At 41.2% G+C, this 25129-nt stretch overlaps 1 protein-coding gene across 1 annotated transcript in view; it reads left to right on the top strand.

Moving 5' to 3' along the window:
* Positions 1 to 21802: 21802 nt before the first annotated feature.
* Positions 21803 to 25129, top strand: part of NDUFV2 (NADH dehydrogenase (ubiquinone) flavoprotein 2, 24kDa) — a 32336-nt gene continuing 29009 nt past the window's right edge. Inside the window, exon 1 of the mRNA XM_012648371.1 lies at positions 21803 to 21969. Coding sequence (XP_012503825.1) covers positions 21916 to 21969 — 54 coding nt within the window. The 5' untranslated portion in view covers positions 21803 to 21915. The remainder of the gene's footprint in view (positions 21970 to 25129) is intronic.

Genomic DNA, 25129 nt, shown 5'->3' on the forward strand with positions numbered 1-25129 from the left:
TCACTGTGTTGCCCGGGCTAGAGTGCCGTGGCCTCAGCCTAGCTCACAGCAACCTCAGACTCCTGGGCTCAAGCGATCCTCCTGCCTCAGCCTCCCGAGTAGCTGGGACTACAGACATGCGCCATCATGCTCGGCTAATTTTTTCCTCTATATTTTTAGTTGTCCAATTAATTTCTTTCTATTTTTAGTAGAGACGGGGGTCTCGCTCTTGCTCAGGCTGTTTTGAACTCCTGAGCTCAAACAATCCGCCCGCCTCGGCCTCCCAGAGTGCTAGGATTACAGGCGTGAGCCACCACGCCTGGCCTTACTGGCCTTTTTTTAGAAATATACAAATGCATGTTTACATATAAGAAAACCTAATTCATTTGAAATACAATGTAGATTTTTAGCTTTAGTTGTTTTTTTTTTAGAACAACAAAGCAGAGGGTTTGGAACTTTTTTGACCTTGACTCACAGAAGGAAAAGCCCTTTATGCCGTAGTACACACAAATACATGTGCAGAAGAAGTTTCACTGAACAGTGTGAACTCTACATGTGAGAAGCACTCTGACATTTTAGATCCTAGTCTAATCTTTCTTTCCTTTCTTTCTTTTTGTTCATAGTCTTCCTTAATTATCATTTTCTTAAAAAATTGTGGTAAGAACAACATGTGATCTGCCCTCTTAACAGATGTTGAAGCGTGCTGTTACCTCTAGGCACAACGTTATACAGCAGATCTCTAGACCCTATTCATCTGCATAACTGAAACTTTATACACCTTGAAAAACTCCCCATTTCTGCACCCCCAATCTCTCTGCTTCTATGAGTTTGACTATTTTAGATATCTGGTCATATAAGTGGAATCATGCAATAGAAAACTGTATGGAGGTTCCTCAAAAAATTAAAACTAGACCTTTTCTATTTTTAATGGTGGTCATGACCTGCTATATTGATGTTAGAATCCACTACCACTGTTGCTTCCTTGGCAATGGAATCTGAAGCCCGGGTCCAACATTGTCTTTTGCCTTAAATCACATAGTAGAGTAGTTAAAGGTTCTATTGAACACTTGTGAAGTGGGTAGGAAAGAGAGAAGGAGAGCGAGAAAAAGAGAGAAATTTTAAAAATTAATTATTGATGGCTACTCAGTGGAAATATTACCACCCTTATGCATTTTTAATTCTTGAAAAGAGGAAGAGATGCCACTTATAAATGCTGCTTACTTTTTCCTACAGGCTGATCACAGATGATGAAATGCCACATTTGCTTAACTAAACAGACATTTCAAAGTCCAAAGGAAACTAAAACTCAAAGGTTAGTTCCTCTTCTGTGTCTCAAAGAATATTCATCATCTCGTTTGCTATCTAGGGCAAGTCTCTCTCTGAAGCAAAAGCACCGAGGAACGCGGGGCCGTTGTCCGCTAGATGGCAGAATAGAACAGGAGGAGCCCTCGCCTCCGCCTGTTTGCGGGCACGGGCCTTGCGTGCTGCAAGCGAATTGAGAAATCCGGGACTCCCCAGTGATTCAAATGGGTTCAGCCTGAAAGTTTACTCAGTGCTCCTGGCATGTTTCTGCCTTTCCTTGGAACATCCCTGGATTTCAGCTTCATTCTAGTTTACAGGCTGGCATTTAAAATTAGTGCTATCCTTGGCTGTTTCCTTGTGGTCCTTGTGGCAATGCAGATGAACCGTGCTGTGTAAAGTCAAAGCCATTGCACTGTGTTTATTAATAACCTACAAGGTAAGCATATGCCATTAAGCTTTCATCTCTCCCCCCTTCCACCTAACAGTGTAAGAATACTGGGATCCTCATGTTTCCCATTGCTAACAATTTCTGTATCTCTCAGTTGCTCTGCATATTCTAAAGTCCCTGGAAATGTATGATGGACATTTTGGTTCTTACTGCTCAGCTGCAAAGGATAGTCTTCCCAAAAACATATTGGCAAGCCATTTTCCCTGAAAGAGCTAAGAGCTGATAAGTTGGAAATTTATCGTAAACAAAGATGTATGCTTTTTGCAATGTGATAACATTCTTTTGAAATTAACCACATGTACAAGAGATTTTAAAAATCCTCACAGACGATGTCTGCTCATAAAACTTATTTATATTTACCTGGAAGTCTAACTGATTTTTATAATATTTTTTGAAGTTGGTAAAGAGAAAATATTTATGAATGATTTTCTTTTGCTAGCTTACATTTGTATGTCATTTGAATTTTTATGAATACATATTACTTTTACACACAGAAAAATAAAAAATGTTTTTGTTATAAAAATAATGCGTAACTATGAGGGAAAACATGGACTTTAATGTGCCAACACCTAGAAAGTTATTACTAACAGCAAGCTGAATGCTCACGCAATTTAAGTGCTGAATTAATTCATTTTGACCATGAAATGCTGATTTTGGACATAATATTTCTGAATTTAGGTCATTTCTACTATGTTCCTATCTATAATTAAGTATCCTTCTTAATGGAAAGAATATCAAGTTGTTCATTATTATTGTGAAAACAATTAGTAAGACAACTGGCAGTACACTTTCAGTTATTAGAAGCGGCGAAATCGTACATGTACTATTTTACTGTTCTTTAAGCTGCAAGGTTAAGTCACAGCCAGGTGGCGGTGTGTAGGTCTGTAGCATGAGTGAGCACCCTCACTTACATTAGCTCATTTTGTACTCCTAATAGCCGTGTGACATAGGTGGGGCTTTTAGAGGTCCTAAGGTCAAAAATTCTCCAGGCAGGGTCATATATCTAATAAGTTTCAGAGCCAGGGAAGAACCAGCCATTTGATTGAGGTCAGGCTATGCACCCTTCATTTTTGTGGGCATCAAACCTGTGCCCACAAATGCTGTATACCTGTGGATGAGGAAGAGCTGCCTTCTCATCAGGCACTTAACGTGCTGGATGCTCGTCGTTACTTTTTCTTCATCTGCATGTGGGGAGTGAGCGGGGAAAGGGAAGAGGAAAAGGACAGGAATCATCTAGAACAGGCCTTGTGTGCCCACCATGCTCCGTCCCAGTGTGGAGTGGGTTCTCTGTGACAGCTCTGAAGGCTGGCAACACAGGTCTTATTGATGCGGAATGCTAATGCCATGTTAATCTGTGACACTGTCCGTCGCCTTTTAAATTACATCTTCTTCCCACACCATGGCCATGTGTTCATTCAACTGTTGAGCACCTCCTAGTCCCAGGGACTGTGCGGAGTGCTGAGCACACGGAGCTGAGAACGGCTGGCAGGCTCGCTGCCCACGTGGGGTCTGCAGTCTAGCAGGAGACAGACGCTGGAGAAACGAGCACAGAGACGAGCATGTATCACTGGTTCTGCTGTGAAACCAAAGGAAAGGCTTTACGAGAGACGCTAACGGGGCGGAGACATAATGAGGATGGAGGAGGGGTGTCAGGAAGGTTTTCTCAAGAGGTATTACTTCGGCAGAGACCCAAACAATGAGTAAGGATTTGCCAGGAAGGATTGTAGGAAACATTCCGTGAAGAGAGACTGCCCAACACTAAGGCCCTGCGGTAAGAAAATGCTCATTTTGTTGGAAGAACTGAAAGCAAGCTCACGTGGGAGGAGCAGAGTGAGCAACGGGACATGTGGCCAGAGTCAGGACAGGGGCCCCAGCCCTGGGGACTTTGCTGCCCATGTTAAGCACTTTGTATTTTCTCCTAAGATCAGCGGCAAGCCATCGATGAGTTGTAAGGAGAGACGTATCAGATTCATGTGTTTAAAAGACGCCATGGCAGCTTCAGTTCAATGAGAACGGAGAAGGAGTCACGGTGGGAGAGCCACTTTGAGGTGCCTGCAGTGGGCTGGGACAGAAGACAGCCCTAGGATGGTGGCTGAGGAGGTGACCAGACGTGGAAACACCCAGACTTGGTGTTCCATAGCATGTGGGAGGGAGGGAGGAGAAGGACTTGCCTCCCGGGTCCAGCTCGAGAAAGAGGGCATGGGGCTGTCCCTCGCTGAGACGCGGCAGGGAGAGGAGCAACTGGGGTGGGGGGAGGGGACGTCCTCAGGAGTTGAGACGTGGACCCATCGGAGACTGGACCCATCGGAGACCAGGCGCCTCGGAGACATTCAAGTGGAGATGTCCAGGAGGCATTTAGACTTACAGTGTTGATGAAAAGAGAGGCTTAGGCTGGAGCTGACCGCTTTGGAAGGTGGTGCTAACATCCATGAAAACCGACGAGACCATCGCAGGAGAAAGTACAAAGGAAGACCCAGAACCAAGCCAAAGAAACTCCACATTTAAAAATAGGTACAGGGAGAGGAAACCAAAAGAGCCTCGAACAGGACCTACCAGAGAGGTAGGAGAAAACCCAGGCCAGTGTGGTGTCTGACAAGTCAAGAGAAGAGAGGGTTCCATAAGGGGCAGGTGGCCGACAGCGCCAAATGCTGCTGCACCAGTCTGAGCCGGGACGCGCCCTGTGTGTAAAGAGCAAGGAGCACTCAACAGCAGTTCAAAGAGGAAAACACTGCGCATTAGAAATGAGAAGATACCTTTCTAGAAATCTGTACCATGCATAGCTGCGGTATCCTTTACTTTCAAGGATGACCTTTTACCCACATAGCTGCAAAACTGGACTGAGATTTTTTCTTTCAAAACATTCAGATTTCTGGGCCTTTTATAGCAGCCAGACTAGTAGGAATTGTCAGTACCACTTTTTTTCTAATATTTAATTATGAAAATTTTCAAGCATACAGAAAAGTTGAAAAAATTACACAACGAATACCCACATATCTATCACCCAGATTGTACAAGTAACATTTTGCAATAACTGCTTTGTTGCATTCTATCCATCTAACCATTCTTCTATCCATCCCTCAATCCATCTTATTTTTTGGATGCATTTCAAAGTAAGTTTTAGACATAAGAACATTTCACAACTAAACACTTTAACATCCATATTATTACCTAAAGTCCAATGTCTATTTATGGTTCCTTTTCTTTTGAGGTAAAATTTAAAAAGAGAGAAATGCACAAATCTTAAGTATACCGTGTGATGCTTTTTGACAAATGCATATCTTGTAGCCACGTTAATAGGTTATAGAATATCACCTCACCCCAGAAAGTTTGTCACTGATGCTTAATCTTTCAGTAAGTGCAGAGAATGTTTGTACAGAACCCTGGTGCTGGGCTCACGGTAAGAACACAGCAAGTGTTAATTCCCTTCTGCCTTCCGCCAGGGGACTCTACTACCACTCATGCGGATTCACCCACATTTTCACCAAGATAGAAATAAACATTGAACTCTTCCTAAAAGTGCTTTTGTAAACATTTCACAATAAACCCTTTGTAGAGGACAATGGTGTCCAGTGAACCAAGCCCAGCCCGGGAAATCATAACTCCCGGCTCAGGATCCGGCTCCACGAGTGCTGAGCAAGCTTCTGTTGCAGTCCTTTTACTCGTACAACAGGAACAATAACCATCTGTATCACAAAAGTGTAACAAGTACCCTTTTAATACATTAAGTAAAATAGCACTGGAAAAAAGGGGAAAAGATTCCAATACAAGGTTATGCACATTTTTACCAACATGCCATATGTTCAGTTCACCCCTTTGGTGCCCTAACCTGGCCTGCCTTACCTAGCAGAGGCTGCCGAGCACAGGCTTGAATCAGGAACCTTCTCTGTGGAGTGTCATACCTGCTCAGATTTGGCTAGAATCAGGACTAAAGTTGCTTACCGTGTCTCTCTAGGTCAAATATCTATCGCTAACAATCGCTCAAAGAGGATGTGGGTTTGTTTCTTTATTGATTTCTTGCTTATGTTTTGTTTTGTTTTGTTTTGTAACTCTGGCTTTAAGAAGATCATATAAGAGACTGATCGGTTGGAATGAAGAGAGGGTTTCTAAATCACTTACCCTAAACCTGGCTTTAAGGAACTCAGAGACATAAATTGAGGTAAGAAGACCTTTTAAGATTGAATTAAAATTTGTTTGAGCGTTCTGCTCAAGCTCTGTGAAAAGTCTAACGATCTCCTCAGATGTATGTTACTTCCTGAGGTTTTATAGACTTGTGTTCACGTCTAGTTCCAAAATCTTGCTCTTGCTGAACTCACACCTCACATGGTGTCCACTTCTGCTGTTGTTGTCTTTTTCTGTTCTGGGCCAATCCTGACATGGAATTCAGCCTCTTTTCTTTGATTTCCACAAAAACCACTCTCCCAAAGCAAAGCCTTGTATGAAGACAATCCACCTCTCTCTTTTTAATCTCTCTCCCCTCTCTCTTGAGTGTTCTACTCCCACTCACAAATTCATGTTGATGTTTAGATTCTGATTGGTTTAACTATAACTTTACTTCCTTGTATTCTTCCGTACAGTGGCCCCAGGGCCTTACCTTCCACCCACAAGTGGCTAATCAAGGTATTTTTCTAAACAAAGATAGTTGTGTAAGAGGAACTGTGGTATAAATTTGTGTGTGTGTGTATGTGTGTGTTTGTGTGTGAGTGTGTGTGTTTAAGAGGTTGTGTCTTCCTCTGTCACCCAGGCTGGAGTGCAGTGGCATGATCATAGCTCACTGCAGCCTCCAGCTCCTAGGCTCAAGTGATCCTCCCACCTCAGCCTCCTGAGTAGCTGGGACTACAGGCTCACACCGCCAGGTCTAGCTAATTTTTCTTTTCTTTTTTTATTTTAAGAGATAGAGTCTTGCTATGTTGCCCAGGCTGCTCTCAAACTCCTGGCCTCAAGCAATCCCCCAACCTTGACCTCCCAAAGTGCTGGGATTACAGGTGTAAGCCACAGCACCCTGCTAAATTCTTTAAAGTATCTATCTATCCATATATATTTTTTCTTTTTTTGCCTTTTTCTTATTTCTCTTCCTTTTTTGTCTTTAAACATACACTTTTTTGTTTTTTTTTAGAGACAGGGTCTTGCTGTGTTGCCCAGGGGACTGCAGTGGTATGATCATAGCTCACTGCAGCCTCAAACTCCTGCCTCAGCCTCCCAAGTAGCTAGGACTGCAGGCATGGGCCACCATACTCAGCTAATTTTTAAATATTTGTAGAGATAGGGTCTCACTATGTTTCCCAGGCTGGCCTTGCACTCCTATCCTCCTATCTATCTATATGTATATGTACATACACACATATACACAGGCAAACACACACATATATAGACATATATAGTATATGCATATTCATATATCATGCATATAACACATAAAATATATAATCACATAAATATATGTGTATTTTAATCTATAATACATATTATATGTACATACATATATATATACCCCACACCACATACACATCTAAATCACCTTCACTCTGGAATTGGTGAACTCATTAGCTGGTTCTTATTCTCATCTTTATTTCTCATTATATGTATTATAATAAGATATAAATATATTATATTTCTTATATATATTGCATCTTTATTTCTCATCCTCATCTTTTTATTTCTGCATGGCCACAGACCCCTCCTCTGTGACTGAAATGGATCCTATCCAGTTTGCACGGTTCAATTTAGAAAACGGGAGACTGGAAATATCTGTTCAGTCGCTCGTTGATTCAATCACACATTCATTCAATACACAATAATTGAGCACCTACAATAGAATAGCATATGGGATCCTACAGAAGAGATGGATTGGGGGGGGGCATCCATGTCTTTAGAAACCTAAAATCCAGCTGGATGAGCAACACAACACACATGAAACAAAACGTCCTCAAATGCACAATTCTCATCAGAAGAACAGCAAATTAGAGCAGAAAGCTAAAGCTTTGCCGTGCACACCAATGCTGCTATATCAGCAGAATGAGCAGGAGGGGGAAAAAAACCCACTGTGGCTAAAAGAAACTGCTGGCTTATGGATTTTTTTTAAATTACAATTTGCATGCTCTTCTAACAGCGTTAGTTCTGCTTAGGTGGCAGAGTGGCTTTCACGAAAGTATGAGTTCAGCCTTGTCTCATGCCTGTTTAAAGAAAGAGGTCAGGTAAAATGACTGTAGTAACAGCACCAAGCTAGTTGAAAACCACAGTGTCTTTCAGATGAGACAAAAATAACCACACAATGGAAAATTTTTGCCTGCTAAAACCCTCTTGAAATTGATTTAGAAACTCACATATGAGCAGTATCCTCATTACTCCTTGGGAGTGTTCACAAAGAAAACAGCTTTCCAAACCTAACGTGTTAAAGCAGTAGAACAGTTTAGCAGCCTGAGTTAATTTTGGATTGAGCAGCAAGGGGGCCTCGAGTGTCAGGGTAACAGTGGTCAAGGAGAGTTTGGAGCCCACCAGTGCCTGGATAAATTGCGTGTGCCTTGAAAAGACGCCATTCAGATTCACCTGGAGCCACACAGATCCAAGAGTCTCAGGTGTTGTGAATTCAGTGCCACTAACACATTGGCTATGCTGTTTGGTCATTGCTTCCTTTTCTGCCCATTTGGTTTTAGGTTGTCAAAGGGGAAGATGCAGAACTGAGAACAGGCAAAAAAATAAGAGATGCATCCCATTTTATAGCTTCTCCATATGACTATATTTGGGGTGAAGGACTCAGTCCTTATATAGCTCTTCCAAACCTCTTCATACAGTACCACAATTTATAACTGAACTCTACCCTGAATACTCTAATCATGCAAAACATTTTAAACCACCTTGGAACAGAAATGAGAAATGACTGAATACATTTGCAAAACTCCGTGTCGTATGTATTGTAGGATGCCTGCATAAAAGCTGAGCGACTTCATCAGTGTTCATTTGACATCAAAGTGGACCCAAGGGCAAAAACCAAAAAGATTCTCATCCTAAATGCTGATAAATATTGTCTGTATGTGACGATTTTTTTAAATTCACAGATCAAATGTCTTTTAATGTACCCATGGAAGAACTTAACTATGAAGTATATAAGTTCATGAAGAACGGTAAATATTACCATCCTGAAAGGCGGTATACATGTGCAGGGGGAAGACTCTCTCTTGCTTGCTTGCTTTTTTCTTTCTTTCTTTCTTTTTTTCTTTCTTTCTTTCTTTCTCTTTCTTTCTTTTTCTCTTTTCTTTTCTTCCTTCTCCCTCCCTCCTTTCTTCTTTCTTTCCTTCTTTCCTTCCTTCCCTTTCTCTCTGTCCCCCAGGCTAGAGTGCAGTGGCATCATCACAGCTCACAGCAAACTCAAACTCCTGGGTAAAAGCAATCCTCCTTCCTCAGCCTCCCAAGAGCTGAGACTACAGATGCATGCCACTACACTGGGCTAATTTTTTAAATTTTTGAAAGACAGGGTCTTGCTCTTGCTCAGGCTGGTCTCAAACTCCTGGTCTCAAGCAATCCTCCCACCACGGCCTCCCAGAGTGCTAGGATTACAGGCATTAGCCACCACACCCAGCCTATCTGTTTCTTGATGGTGGTGAAATATAATAAATGATTTCTTTTGGGGGGGAGAGAGGGCAAGGGCAACATATATAACCTAAACATCTGTACCCCCATAATATGCTGAAACAAAAAAAATATAATAAATGATTTCTTTCTATAAAGCCTCCAAATGAGAGTAATGTGGGTATTCCTCCTTTTGCATTCTACCAAAGGTAGTGATATCATGCTTTTCTAGGAATTGGCTGTTTTTCCTTGCATACTTCTATACTTCTATGACAAAACTAAAGACAAATTACTTGCGAGACTAAATGCTAATGGCATGCTGGCTGTGACACTAAGAAAACTTGTGCCTCAGTTTCACAAATTTGCAGTTCTTTGTTCTCATACTTCCCCAAATCATTAAGGAATCTGCTATTCCTGCAAAATCCTTACTTATCTTATGGCACTCCTTTCTATTTTTTTTTGCTTATTTATTCTGCTAAATGAAATTAGGCAATCATATGATATCCTCTAACTTGAAAATCCTTTAAGTTGATACTTAAAATTCTATAAATTGTATCCAAATCTAGTATTAATTCTCTAAGTTTGTCCAAATGCTAGAAAAGTACTCTCCTTGTTTGACAGAGGTGGTATTATAAACAGGTGGAGAAAGAATGGACTATTTGATAAATAATATTGAAAATATCAATGGCGACCATCATAGGGGTGCAGGATTTCAGGTGACTTTTAATATATTTCTTCACATTTTTAATAATTATTTGAATTTAAACAATGATAATTATTTATGTAATCAGAAAGGCCATTTAAAGATGTTGCCATTATAAAAATTATAGTAATGGAAAAGTTGGCTTCCTATATATAAATAAATAAAATTAGATCCTTACCTAACACTCTATTCACAGGCAAATTACAGATATAACTGTAGAAAATATATGAAATAAAATTTTATACTATAAAAAGGAAATATGGAGGTTATCGTCATGACCTTGAGTTAAGCAGAATTTCTTAAAATAAGACACAAAGAACATGAATCATAAAGAAAAAGATTTTAAAATTTGCTTGTAATTTATAAATGACACCAAAATTAAAAGCTTAACTTAAAAATGAAGTTAAAAACAAGGCACAGACGAGGAAAAGGTATATTTAACATGTCTAACAAAGTATTGTTATCCAAGATATACAAGGGAAAAAAATAATAAATAAATTGACCCTGACTTTGTTCACATAGTGGAGGTTGTCTACTAAGCATTGCACTTTTTATGCTTTTTTTTCTTTGTTAAGCAGGTAGTAGAAAACCAAGGTACAAATACAAACTCAGAGTCGAATTTACACACTAAAATGTATTTGCTTTATAGGATAATGACTTCAACCTCCAATGGTGTGATGATAATCCTCAGATGGTCCATTTTCTATCGAAGGCGCTGCTCAGTAGGTTTCATACTCTTCATCTTTAGGTTGCTATATTTAACTATATCCTTTGTTCTGATTTGTGTGTTCCTAGAATTGCTTTCATTTAAGCAAGGCTGTGTCTATGTCTAATAAAAGACTGGAAATAGGAAAAAATAAATCTTTGCCAAATTCTTCAGTAATTATTTTATCTGCATATATTTTAAAACTAAACCTTATGAAAAGCTTTTTGATTAAACCAGGAAAAAAGTAATTTACTTAAAAATAAACACACGTACTTCCCCAGTGGTACTGGGCCCCTTACAGGCTTGGTTTGGGTGGTTACAGCTAGAGCCAATTGTGGCAATAGAAGTGACTCATACTTTTGGCTTTTGCCATTCAAGAACTGGGAGGGCTTACAAGGTCCAGAAGCCAAAGCAAGAGCCTCGTCACCCCCTTGGGACTTCACTGGCAGAGGCAGGGCTTGTGGGATGACAAGTCTTCCTCCAGCTTTGCTAAAGGAAACCAGTCTCTGTGTTGATTAATAGCTGTTAGTCATTATTTTATTCATCAATATTCTAAAAATTAGTGGGAAGTCCACATCGTTAAAAAAAATTGTCTGTCAACCCAAAGATAAGGAAAGTGGTTTTCTTTTGAGAAAAATACAGCTTGATATTTTTCTCCTCTAGATTTCTAGGTCGGTTTAAGGATGTCTGATACAAGCATCATAAGTGCTGGGATTAAATAGCTACATTTCTCAGAAAGCTCCTGTGGTTTTTGTAACTTTCCCTCATTTCTAACAGGCTTAATACAAATTTAGCCTGATATGTGTGAGTCTTGGAACTAGAACATTCAGCAAGTCCTGTGTACTAGTTACTACCCGGGGCACCAATAGATGTGTCCTCCCAGTGCTATCTGGCAGACCCTGGTGCCAGGGCGACACTCAGCAGGCACTGACATACTGGCCAGTGTCCGTCTTAATTGGTTAGTACCTACGTGACCCTTATCAGGAGTTCTCCACTGTGAACACCACCCCGGCCAAGAGATCATTGTCACCCGAGATGCGTGGGGCTTGGCAGATCTGGCGTCCGAGCACTGAAATCTGGCTTCTAGCCCTTTCTAGTCTACTGCTTCTCTAGCTTTCCTCTTCTCATTTCCAGGCCATCTGATTGTCCTTCACCCTTGACCTCTTCCAGTCTCTAGGGCCAATCAGACCTTAGGCAGGAAGTAACTGAACCTTTCTACTCATCACCGTGGATTTAGTGCTAAGTCCCTAGTAGGGAACACATGATGTGACACCCCAAAGATCACTCCAGCTTTACCCCCTGCCTCACCCCCTGGACCCAGTTCTCTAGCATGCGTGTGCACACACACACACACACACACACACACACACACACACACGCTCTGCTGCTCTGAGATGTGCCAGCCTAACATCCCCAGTCATGACACTCAATCATGCTGCTTCCTGCCTGAAAAGCATCATTTTCAGTAAAAGTGGTTGGCTGGTACCAGGAAATGACATAAGAAAGGAGATGACAGGGTTCTTTGATCATTCAATTTTCTTAGAACATCATTATCTTCTTTCTGTGTTCAAAGCAGGTGCTGGTTCCAACGGAAAGCGTGGCCTCTCAGGGCTGTCCCTGCTTAAGCAAACGTAGAAGTGATACACCAACCCCGTACTCCACTTTATATTTACAACATTTAAACCCTGCCTCAGCCTTGTCGGGGAGGAACCGTTATCCCCATTCTACTGCTGAGGAAGCTGAGCTCAGAAAGGCTAAACAAGCCCAAAGTTGCTCTTCTGGAAAGTTGGGGAACTAGGATTCCAACTGAGGATTCTCAGATCCCAAAGTCCACACTCTCAATCCCAGTCTTTACGCCCCTGGTCTCAGATTCAGCTTCCTTTTCTTCCTTTTGCCCGAGTTCCTGTGTTGTTTCATGTTCAGAACCAGAGTCTCCCTAAGGACTGGGGCCTCCTTTGTTCTAGCAGCTCATCCTCAGAGAACGGAAAGCTCCCTAGACCCTGACTGAATGCCTGCGTCCAGCTCCCTGCTCAGGACGTTCCCTGTCACTGCCTGGTTGCCTGGATACCCGGATACCCAAATATAACCTGAATTCACCCATCACTGTGCTCTCCTGTCTAATACAGTACCAGGCTCCTGCACGCCAAAGCTCTGAGGCCAACTGCTTACGCCAACTATGAGCTCTTATTACACACCCTTTGGCTACTTCCCTGGAGCCTAGTTTTCTCTGAGCACTAGCAGCTGGGTAGGAGCCTCCTCTGTCCACTCACCCCAGTGAGCAAGTCCCCGTACAGGTCCTGCCCCATCCCTGGCCTTCTCTATTGGATCCCACGTAGCCAGGTTAAGTCTAGCTCTTTTCTGAGGTTTCAACAGGACTGAATCAACAAGACTACGACTGAAGCCTCCTGTCTTTGTCTCTTTGTTCACTAGCATCTTAAGTTGAGTTTCCCCATAACCCAACTTCGAGATGAAGACTTGAGTCTCAGGAGTTTAGTTTGGGGGTGACCCAAGGAAGTGTTACTGAATGGGTTACCCCTGTGAGAACACAGGGTTCAGTGCCACTAAGGAACTATGGATGATAGCCTAGAACACATCTCAGAGTCACAAGGAAGCAAGGAAGCTTGGGAGTTTCCCCGCCCATTCCCATGGCCATTGGCTGAAGGGTGCACCTGCCCCTCAGGCTGAAGCCGTGGAGTGGAGAGTTATGGGTGCTTGTAGGAGGTTGCCTTGATATTTACTGTGATGGTGAGTACCCAGGGGTTATACCCATAGCGCAGGCAGCATCTGCTACAATCAGTAAAAACAACACTCAAAGCTGTTGCTTTAGTGATTCTGGAAAGCTTCTGGAGGAAGTACACAGTATCACAATCAATGTTACCTGTGGAATTCTTCTCAGGTTCCTTATGATTGGCTCATGAATTGTGCATCGGAGCCCTATAAAAAAGACTGCTTGGCAGCCCCTCCCCACCCCACATCCAGGTACACCCAGAATTCTCAGGGGTCTTTCCTGGGTCTTTTGCACTTTTACTAACTCTGAGAATACAGTCCATCACTGAGTGTTTAGTGAGCCTTCCCTCCACATGAAAGGGCATGACCTAGGTGCTATGAAAGAGCACTAAGTATAAAATACTCTTCCTTCCCTCAAGGAACATGTAGTCTTGTTGGACAACTACAATATGTATCATTATTCTTTTCAGGTGAAATAGGGGATGAAAACTAAAGGGATGGAGTTGCTTAAGAGCCTTTCTGGCTGGAAAATCTATAAGAGCAGAAATCAAGATGATTTGAGAGTAAAAGTAAAATGCTAGGCCAGGCACACCTGTAATCCCAACACTTTGAGAGGCTGAGGTGGGAAGACTGCTTAAGGCCAGGAATTCAAGACCAGCCTAGGCAACATAGCAAGACCCCGTATCTGGAAAAAAAAAAAAAATGCTAGAAGCACAGATTCTGCAATCTGTGGAGTTACCGAAGATGGCACTGACTTTAACCTTGTGCTATAGTTAGTGGTCTGACTCCAGCTCTACTGTCCGCTCCTTCAGAACAGGGATGATTTCTGTATTAGTTATCTATTGCTGCACAACAAACTACCCCAAAACTTAATAGCTTAAAAAAAGATACATGCAATCTCTTAGTTTTCGTGAGTCAGGAATCTGGGCTCAGCTTAACTGAGTCCTTTTCCTCAGAGTCTTTCACAAGGCTGTAATCAAGATGTTGGCCAAAGCTCGGGTCTCACCAGAAGGCCAGACTGGGGAAGAATTTGTTCCAAGCTCACATATTCGTTGGCAGGATTCAGTTCTTCACAGAATGGTGAACTGAAGGCCTCCATTCCTAGATTGCTGTTGGCTAGAGAGCACCCTCAGTTCCTTGCCAGGTGGGCTTCTCCAACATGGCTTTGGCTTCACCAAAGTATACAGAGCAAGATAGAGACAGAAATCACAAACTTTTCTAACCTAGTTATGGATGTGACATCCCATCTTCTGTGCCATATTTTATTGGTTAGGAGCAAGTCACTAGCTGTAGTCCATACTCAGCAGGAAGAAGTTACTTACATGAGGACATGAATACAAGGAAAGAGGATTGTTGGGGACATCTTACCTACCACAATGCCCTTACCACCCAGAGATAGTAGGTGCCAGTAATGTTTGTTGTTTTGAATGTTTATTATTCCAAAGACAATAGGACAAATTGAAAAAAATTGCTCTATAGCAAAATAACATCAAATAACATCAGATTAAGCTTCAGTTGGAGTAGATAGATATTTTCATATTGCTTGTCTTATTTAAATATATTATGACATTTCTTGTTGAAGATTGAGGCTTTTAGTTGAACTTCAAATTTCTCTGACCACTATACATACTTATTAAACGATACTAACCCTACCACTTTCCATTGCCCCCATCATATGGTTACACAAAGTCAAACTGGCCTGCTGTAGTTATCTTAGGAGCCAGCCTTTTGCACCCTTCTGCAGGTGTGGTCCCTGAGAAAGTAAGGCAGACTTTCTTTTCTTTGATGAGTTTGTCTATCATTCCCTTGATCTCAAGAAGTTATTTCCTGATTCTCTACATGTTAGATATTTGTGGAAAAATCACAAACATTACTGGTCAATTCAGCCTTCTTATTCTGTTTTGGGTGATTTAAACTGTGCATATTAATACTAGCATTCCTTAGATGTTGATAGATGAGTAAGAATCAGATTGTGTACTTCCTAAGTACAACGGGGGTGGGGGTGGGTTCCCAAGAACTACAAATTCTGCAAAACAAATCCCTTAAACAAATAATGGAAAACGATGGTGTATTTTAAGCCCTTTGAAAAGTTGAAAAATGATGCAAAAGGAAAGAGCTCATCTGTTCTTAGTCAGCTTTTGACCTTTGACTATCTAAACACAAGAAACACATGAGCTAGGGCTAGGAGACCAAGTAGCACCTCTGCTGTCCACGTGAACAAAATGAGTCTTCCCATGAAGGTTTATAGAGATATACTAGAGCACCATTACCCAGAACATTACATTCAATAATTATTCATGAAGAAGGCAGCTGTTAAGATCTTGGCAATCACAGTAACTTTACTTTTTTTTAACTTGTAAAATGAGGAGTTTGGACCAGATGTTTTCTAGTTTTTCCTGCTGTAAAATGCTGATACCAGGTCTTACCAAATCAGACTATCTCAGACTTCATACAACAGTTCCTGTCCTTCCACTGCCCTCAAACCACAGCTCCTTCTTAACTGGCTTGAAAATTCTATCATATGTCATCCTGATGTTGACACACAACAGTTAACACACACAGTATTGTGTAAGTTCCTGCCTAAAGCCTCTCGTTTCTATAAAGGACAATGAAGACCTCAGCACCAACACCAAATTCCTCTATTACTATGCACTGAAATTACCTGGGAGGAAGTGGGCCCCAGAGGATGGGGGAAATGTCTCCTCTAACCTTTTTCATTAGCAGAATCAGTTTAGGATGTTAGTTATTTGCCACCTTGACCTTCTAGCCGTTCTCAAGCAATGCTCATCTTTCACTTCTTTCATGTGAAAACTTACCTCCAAGAAACCCTATTTATGGCAAATTCCTGTGTAGCCTTCAAGTGCCAGCCCAGTGTCACACACCCTGTGAAAGCTATTCTGACCCCCAAGCCCCTGTAAGACTTTGGCGCTCCTTCCTCAAAGTTCCATTTCATCTTGCACATACTCTGTATTATAATCTTTTCCTAGTAAGTGTAAGGTCTTCCCAAGAAGGACTATGGTCTTTTGCCTTTGTATTAAATATCTCAGGGCCCTAGTGCCTAGTATATAATAGGGGCAGAAAATATATTTGCACAGTAAATGAGTTGACCAATTTCACCCCACTCTGATCACTCTTCTATTATACAGCTTAGGCTATTTATATCACACCACACAAGTATATGCAGCAAATGAACTACTGAGATGCAATACAACTTTTCTTAGTCAAGGAAAATTGTATATGCACAAGGAGAATTGACTATTTAAAGAAATTTTATGTGAATCTTTTTGTAACTGGTCAAAGAAGACATGAATTCAAATAGTCACAGGGATTTTAAGGAGCAGTCTATGGGAGGGAGTCCAGAGCTGTTTCTTCTGCCTAGAATGAAAGCTGCCCAAAGGAGCCTAAGAACTGGCTCATTCCCCTCTCCCCAGCCCATACTCATTGCTACCTCAAATTAAAACCTGAATGAAAACTAATAGCAGTAAAAAGAAGTGAACTCTAAAGAAGTTTACATCCACTAAAAGGAAATAAGTATAAAAGACAATTATTAATATTAATTTGTTCACTTTTATTTTTCCTTTCTTATACTATTTCTTAAAATGAGCACAGCTTTATTTTTTCATACAACAAAAATAGCATGTGTGAATTGAAATAAACTCAGAGAATACAAAAGGTATAAAGAAAAAAAATGAAAAATTACCTTTAATCCCATCACCGTATTTTGCCATAATTTTTCCTATGTGAATACAGAAAATGTAGTAATGTTATACATGAAGTTTTGTAATCCTTTTTTTATTAAACTTAACACATCATGGGTATCTTTCCTGGCCATACTGTAATTTATTTGATCAATTCTCTATTGATGATCATTTACATGGCTTCCAGGGTTTCAATATTATTAATAACACTGTGATGAACATATTTGTACACTTTTCTAGTTATTTCATTAGAAAAAACCAAATTAAGAAACTGAATAGGCCAGGTGCAGTGGCTCACATCTGCAATCCTAGCACTTTGGGAGGCTGAGGTGGGAGGATTGCTTGAGCCCAGGAGTTTGAGTCTGCAGTGAGCTATGAAGATGCCACTGCACTCTAGCCTGGTTGACAGAGCAAGACTCTGTCAAAAAAAAAAAAAAAAAAATGGAAAAGAAAAGAAGAGAAACTAAATACATATTGCCAAATGACCCTCTCCTCTCTGGAGGCTGATCTTACACACTACCACCATCACTAGATGACAGTATGTTGCTCCCCACATTACCAACAACAGCTATTAGCGATTTGCCAATCGATTAGGCAAGAATTATATTCATTGTTGTTTAATTACTCTGATTACTTGCTAGGGAAGCACTGATCAAATTCTGACAGAAACTTTCACCTCAGCACGGAAGCTGCGAGGATTCAGTCCCATGATGGGGAAGTAACAAGCAATGTGAATCTGATAATGGCTTAGGTGACATTCTGCTTATATTATTTTTTTAAACAGTCTGTTTTTGAAGTTTATATAGTTAAGTTACTGGCTGTTTTGATTTTCATTTTCCCTTTTGGTCCCACATATCCGAGATTAACTTGAGGAGAACTGGGAAGCATCACAAAGGACATCCTCACTAACCTCGTATCCCCCCACGCCTCGGTGTGAAACACGTCCAACACTGCAGTCCGCCACTGCGACTGGTCACTCACCTTCGCGTCCTCAAACTTCCTGCTGGAAGTATTTCTCTCTCTCACTCACTCGTCCAGCAGGAACCTTATCCCATTTTTCCCTTCCATTGAGTTTTGACTTTAAACTAACCGGCCCTTAGTTCTTCTTCCAGCAAAGCAGGACTGGGCCTGCATCTCACATGATTCATTAGAAAACCCAGTGAGGCAGGCAGGTCAGTATTGCTCTGTGTCGGCATGCTGAGAGGCAGAGTACACGATCTGCCGGTGGCTGTTTTATTAAGTAGGATGTGACTTGGAGGTAACTATAAGTTAGAATACTTGACCAGAGTGTTCCACAGATAGAGTGGGCCACCTTGGTAGGTACTGAAAAGAAATGATGCTTTTTTGAACCCTTACTGTACACCAGGCACTATGTTAATCGTTTTCCATAAGTTGAAAGATTTAATGTTCTAATTATACTATTAGAAACAGAGGACCAAAGCTTCACAGAATCCAGTGAGTGATGAGGTCAGAATTCAAACCCGAGTGTGTCTGATTACAAAGCTCATGATTTTTATCACCACATCCTCAATAGTGCTGATGTGTGATGGTTTACATGGAGAAGAAATCATAGGAATAAGAGAGTCAAAGTCCCCATATTTGGTTATCTCCCCAGATTTTAATCTAGCTCCCCTGGCTCCTATTCCCTCACCCCCACCCCCAACACCCACACATTCCTTATTTAGAGGACTGAGCACTGCAGTTAGGGCAAATTTCTCTGGGCTTATCATAGTAGCACTAATTTAGATTAGTGAAATATATCTCATAGGTAGCCATAATGTTCATCACATGTATATATTCAAACCAGTTTCAATCAAGCCTCTAAGGTTAGGTGAGTAAAAGTTGAAATTACTGACATCCATGTTGGTCTGTGCTCAGAAACAATGGCTTTGAGAGTGGGAGGAAGAACAGGGTTTTTCTAAACGGCCCCCATAATTCCATCCTAAGGACTCTGAGAAGAACAGCTGACTGCATTATGTTACTGTATAAGTGGAATGGCTCTAGAAATTTACTTACATTATTGGTTTGAGAGACATTAATTCTGACACTTTCACTTGAGAATTATTTGGGCTAAGGATAAGCCAAAGTCATGTTGGACGTTAATGAATCTTTTGACTTGGTGAAGAGTGTTGTCACACCTACTGGTAGTTGCATGACGATTGAACTAAAAGCGTTTTGCTTTCTGTATCATCTTCAAGAAAGTGTCAACAGGCTAGACACTCCCTTACCCCTGACCCTTAATGTTTCAAACATTACTCTTTGCGATCCGGTTCTGCTCTGAGGTAACAGAAACTGGGGACACCTGGTAAGTCCATGATTAGTGTTAGACACCAATAGGATATACACCTTCTCTATGGATTGCGAACTTCGAAAGATGCTGCTCTACTGTGGATGACCCCATTAGTTGCCTACTCAAGTTCATTCCCTCAGCCCCTTCCTTGCTGGCAAAGCTACTTTGTTCAAGAGATAACTGGCCCCAAACTGGCCCTTCCATTTTTCCTTTTCAGTGAGTGGCTTAATCATCGTAAGATTATGATGTCCTGTTCTGATGACATGATGATGATGATGAAAGCTAACACTTAATGAGCACTTACTCTGTGCTAGGTACTTCTGAAAGAAGTTTATACGTTTTAACTTATTTAATTCCCATAATAAAGCTATGAGGAAGGTACTACTACTAAACAAAAGCCCAGAGAAACAAACTTGCCTAAAGTCACACAGCTAGAAAGCAGTAGAGATAGGACTGGAACCCCAGCAGTCTGATTCTAGAGCATGCCCTCTTAACCACCATGACTTGTATGCCAATGAGACAAAGAAATCTGCTGCAGGAACATCCGGGACATTTCAGAAGTAAGAGTTCTTTTCCTTCCTTGGGATGCTGTCATCTGCACATGATACTTGGAACTGCTGCAGCCGTCTTGTGACCTTATAGGAACCATGGCTGAGTATGTTGGAGTAGAAAGATGGAAGGCATTTAAGATTTTGAGGACATCCTTGGGCAACTGAATTAACTAACCTTGGAACTGCTCTATGTCTAGAATTCTTTTCATGTGAGCTAATGATCCAATATTGTTTAATCTACTTTATTTAGGTCTCCTGTTATTTGTAGTAAAAAGCACTCTCACTGATACACATAGAAATAAGCATAATTCCAGCCAGAGACACACAACCCTTTTAGATAGGCAAAATATCTGCACTATGTGCAAGATTTTCATTCGCTCAACAAATATTATTGAGGGCCTTCCATATGCCAGGTATAGTGCAAGCTGCTGAACCAAACAAGATGGGAAGGGGAGGTTTCTGCACCCATGGAGGTTATAATCCGGTGGTAAACACAGTAATGAAAGTGGTGGCAGGTGTATTTTGGGAAGATATCTTTAGGACTAATCTGGACTGGGAGAAGGTCCTAATAAAATAAAAATGCACTGGAGATTCAAAGAATCCATGCCTTATCCGTTAGTATCATCCACTTGTAAGTTTGTAGTTGTGACATGTTTTGGTTTTAGTTGCCTAAGAACTTTAAGAACTATTACGTGTTTAATAGTGTTGGATGTATATATAGTTATACAGGTAACTTTATAATAAATTAATTTAAATCAACATTGAAGGTCAGAATATCTTTCCCTTTTAAAGAGAAATATTGAAGCTGATTTAGGAGAGGCAAACTAATATAAAATATAATGCAAAGGCATGGGAACCAAGGCATTTGCTATCTATTCCTAACCCTCTGTGTCTTGAATTCTATAATTTGTAAAATATTATTCATAGGGGTTGTAATGGAATATTTTAGAGTTTTTAAAGAGAGAATAATTTTTTAAAATCCCTGTGCTGCTGTGAATGTCCAGAAATTATTCACAAGTTTATTACAGCAGAGCGAATGGGCAAAAGGGGGTGGATGCAGGACGTGACACACAAGAAAAGAAGGCAGTGAAGGGAAAAATTCAAGAGGCAGTAAGTGCCAGGGAAACTCTCCACAGCAGGAAACAGTGCTGTGCATATTATAGCCGTCACTGAATAAATACTTCTTGGAATTTCCAGAGATGACCAAACATCAAGGAGGAAGTGGCTTTTTTTTCAGTTTTATTATGGAAAATCTCTAATACGTACAAAAGTACTGAAAATAGTAATAAGAACCACCAGGCAGCATCAACAGCCAGTACCCACGGCCACTCTTCCTTCCTTTTCACCTGCCACTCCCCATTATTCTGAAGCAAATGCCAGCTATCACAGCATTTCACCCCTAAATATGTCGCACACATCTCTAAAGCAAAGGAATGGGGACCAAGGCATTTGCTGTCTATGGCTAGCACACCGGATGGCAGCCCTCTGTGTCTCGAATTCCCTAATTTGTAAGGTAAGATTTATAGTGGGTTGCAACAGAATTTTTTTAAGAAACATCAGTACAAGAGCAGGTGGTTAATCCTCACAAGGTTCTCCAGGAGGGAAGCTCACCCCATAAATCCAGGTCAGCATTTCATTCACGAGGGGCCTTAAGCGCCGCTCAGACACGCTTCCTTTCAAGGCCAGGACCCCAGCCACGGCCGATGGGACCAGGGCCTTTTAGGGCCCTTGCTGGTCCCCGCCCCGCCCCCGGAAGTCTCCGCCACTGGGCCCCACAAGCCTCCGCGCTCTCGCGCGCGTTCGCGTCGGCCACCGCCTTTCAGCATAGGGAGCAGGGCGCCTCCCTGGACGCCTAGGCCCGGGCTCGGGAGCGCGCACGCTGTGCGCCCGGGCTTGTTCGGGATTCTCGCGCGGTGCGGTGGGGGAAAGGCGAACTGTGTGGGTAGCCATGTTCTTCTCTGCGGCGCTCCGGGCCCGGGCGGCTGGCGTCGCCGCCCACTGGGTAAGGAGGCCCGGGATGAGCCCGGGTACTGCCGCCGCCCTCCTCCCGCTCTCCGTGCCTCCCTTAGTTTTGGGCACAGGAGAGCCGTGGGCTCCGGACGGGCCTGCAGGAGGCGGCAAGGGCACTGCGGCCTTCGCTCTCCTTTCAGGCCGCTGCAGCTCCACTGCGAGTGAGGAGCCCCGAGGGAGGGTTGCCAACCGTAGCTGCGGCGGGTGCGTGGCCTCCCCCACCAGACTGGGAAGTGTGCGCCTAATTTGGCCAAGGAGGACAGGAAGCAGGGGCCGTCTTGGTGGTCTGTTTTTTGCTATTTCGCTCTAGCGCGGAGTCTAGGCCTGTGCTGGATTGACCAGGTCTGCTTCCAAGACCCCCGTCGCCGAAGGAGGAGGCGCCTTGCGTATCAAGCTTAGTGACTTGTTGCTGTTAGGTTGCAGCGTACTTGAGAGAACTCTGGCTTGTTTGGTGAAGGCTTACTGCGAGTTTCGTTAGGGCTAGAGAAGGGTGACCAGTGTTTATTTACTGTATTTTTACTTTACATATCGGAAGTCCTCGGTAAATCTTACCAAACTACCGTGAAAGAACGACACCACAAGTAACTGCACCCAACTAATGAATCAGGATTTTAGAGCTTAATGAGCTTTTGAGATCCGAGTACATCTCATTATAGGCAAGGAAACTGAATTGCAGAGAGGTTGAAACACTTGTTCAAGTTGATTTTAAAAATGCAGATTCCAGAAATGACGATTATAACAGGGCATTTGCTGGAAAGAAGCTTTATTATTTATTTTTCTAGGAGGAAACTAGAAAGGTTGAGTCAGTACTCAGCAAACGAGAGGGATATAGTTTATTTTAGTATAGAATGACTTAAGGGCTTTAGGGTTAGACTCGAGTTTGAAGGGTAGCTTCAGCGCTTTTGTAGCTATATGACTTTGGGCGTTAATCTTTATTAATTTCCCCACTTGTAAAACAGAAATGTTCCCTCATGCAAAGGAAACTTTGCAAGAGGTATTATTTCCATTTTACAAGTGACTAAAGGTTAGTCTTTCAATAAACATTTGAGGTCCTACTGTGGATCATGTATTTATGGGCTCCAGGTAACTGTGGATAATAAGAACGATAGGTAACATTTGGTGACTATTTTCTGTATGTCAAACACTGAGTTAAATATCTGCATTCCACATCTCATTATTGAGGTTGGTACTGTTTTTTTCCTCATAAGAAAAAGACTTAGGCAATCCCTGTTCTTTTGGAATTGATAGTCTCATGTAAAAGGAACTTTAAGGTAAATATACAATGTGAAAGTGCAATCCTAGATATATAAATAGGGTCATCCAATTTGGTTTGAAGGTGGGATGAGATTTTTCTTTGGCGATAATACTAACAGATTTGGGATGGGATCAGAGATTATTCTAGGTGGAAAGGACAACATGAAAAAAAAAAAAACAGTGATTAAAAAAAAAGGTTGGTGTGTATGAGAAGCCAACTCTGTTGGAGGTAAAGTGTCTTCCCAGAGGAAATGAGAGAGGGACAGCGGCAAGATATTGGACCTCTTTGCTATGGTCATACTAAAGAATTCAACTTTATCTTAGAGGCAATGAGGAGTCAGTGAAAGGTTTTAGAGGAGTAGGGCGGATATGGTCAGGTTTCTTCTGTTTTGGATAGATCACTGAATGGGACTGAGGGTGGAATGGGTTTGATTGGAGCCAGAAGCAAGGAGACTAATAGAGGCTCTTGGAGAAGCCTAGGTGAGAGATGAAGATCAGACCTCGTCTAGTAGAAAGGATAGAAATAAGCGAACACACATAGATTTCCTTTCTTTTGTTTTTGAGGCAAAGGGGTTAGCGGTATAAATTGAAAAGCAGTTTTAATAATGAAAAAAGCTTCAGGTAGTGGAGGAAACTTTTAATCAAGCTTAACATTTCTGCAACTTTTTTTTTCTTTACAAATAGTACCTGGTATTCAGTATGTGCCCAATAAATATTTGTTGAGTTGACAAATAAGTTTAATTTTTTATTACACAAGTAATTCATTGTAGGGAAAACAGAACATTGAGAATAGCAAATTGAATAAGCTTGAAAAATAAAAATCACCCCATAGTCTTGTCAACCTGTAAATTACCATTGTTAACATTTTGATGTCTACAATTAATAGACCTTATAGATTTTTTTTTACAAAAAGGGAAGATATTCATATTATTTTGTAGCCTGCTTTTTTTCAATAATACATTTTGATCATCTTTCCTTATCTGTAGGTATTTCTGTACTGTCATTTTAATGCTGCATAGCCTTTCATTGTGAGGATGTTGCATACATAACTTATAGAACCAGGGTTTCACAAATTGTGGGATATCAAAATGAACCTATCAAAGATTAGGAAAAGTATGAATAAGATCTAACTAAGGAAGTTCCTTTCCTAAATGAGAAACCTTTAAAGAGACCATTTACACTTCAAGAGAATTGCCTATTTCTGCTTTGTTAGCTAGCTACCAATCTCTTCATCTATAGGCTTTTCAAATCATCATTGCTTAAAATATGCCCAGAATTTAGTACTAGCTATGTAACCTTGAGCCATTGTTCATAATCTTTTTGAACTTCATGTTTCTTTCCTGTAAAGTGAGACAGTACTTCATGGAGGATTGTAAGAATTGCCTAAAAATTATGAATTATGGAGTAATAAATTCTCAGAATAGGTTTATTCCCTTCAGTAGTTGTCCATGGTTTTCTATAATGTTGATACCACTTTAGGTCTCATAATTGCCTCATTCTGAAGCTACTACTTTTAGTTTGGTAGGTGACAGGGTTATGGTGGCATTTTCAAGTACACTTGCTTCTCTACTTACGATGGGATTACATCCTGATAAACCCATCATAAATAGAAAATATAGAAATCAAGAAATGTGTTTTTAATTTACAATATTTTCAATATGAGATGGGTGTATCTGGACATAATCCTATCATAAATGGAGGGGCATACTGAATTTGGATCCCTTTTGTACCACAATAATTTTGAAAAATCGGTAAGTCAAATCATTGTAAGTCAGGACCATCTATCTGCATTGTGTATTTTTTCATTCATTGAGGGTATTTTCCTATATGTCTTTAAGCATGATTATAGAACTGCTTTGAAATTCTTGTCTGGTAATCTTTGTTGATTGTCTTTTTTC

Source organism: Propithecus coquereli, unplaced genomic scaffold (assembly GCF_000956105.1).
Source record: "Propithecus coquereli isolate 6110/MARCELLA unplaced genomic scaffold, Pcoq_1.0 Scaffold283, whole genome shotgun sequence".
Classification (NCBI taxonomy): domain Eukaryota; kingdom Metazoa; phylum Chordata; class Mammalia; order Primates; family Indriidae; genus Propithecus; species Propithecus coquereli.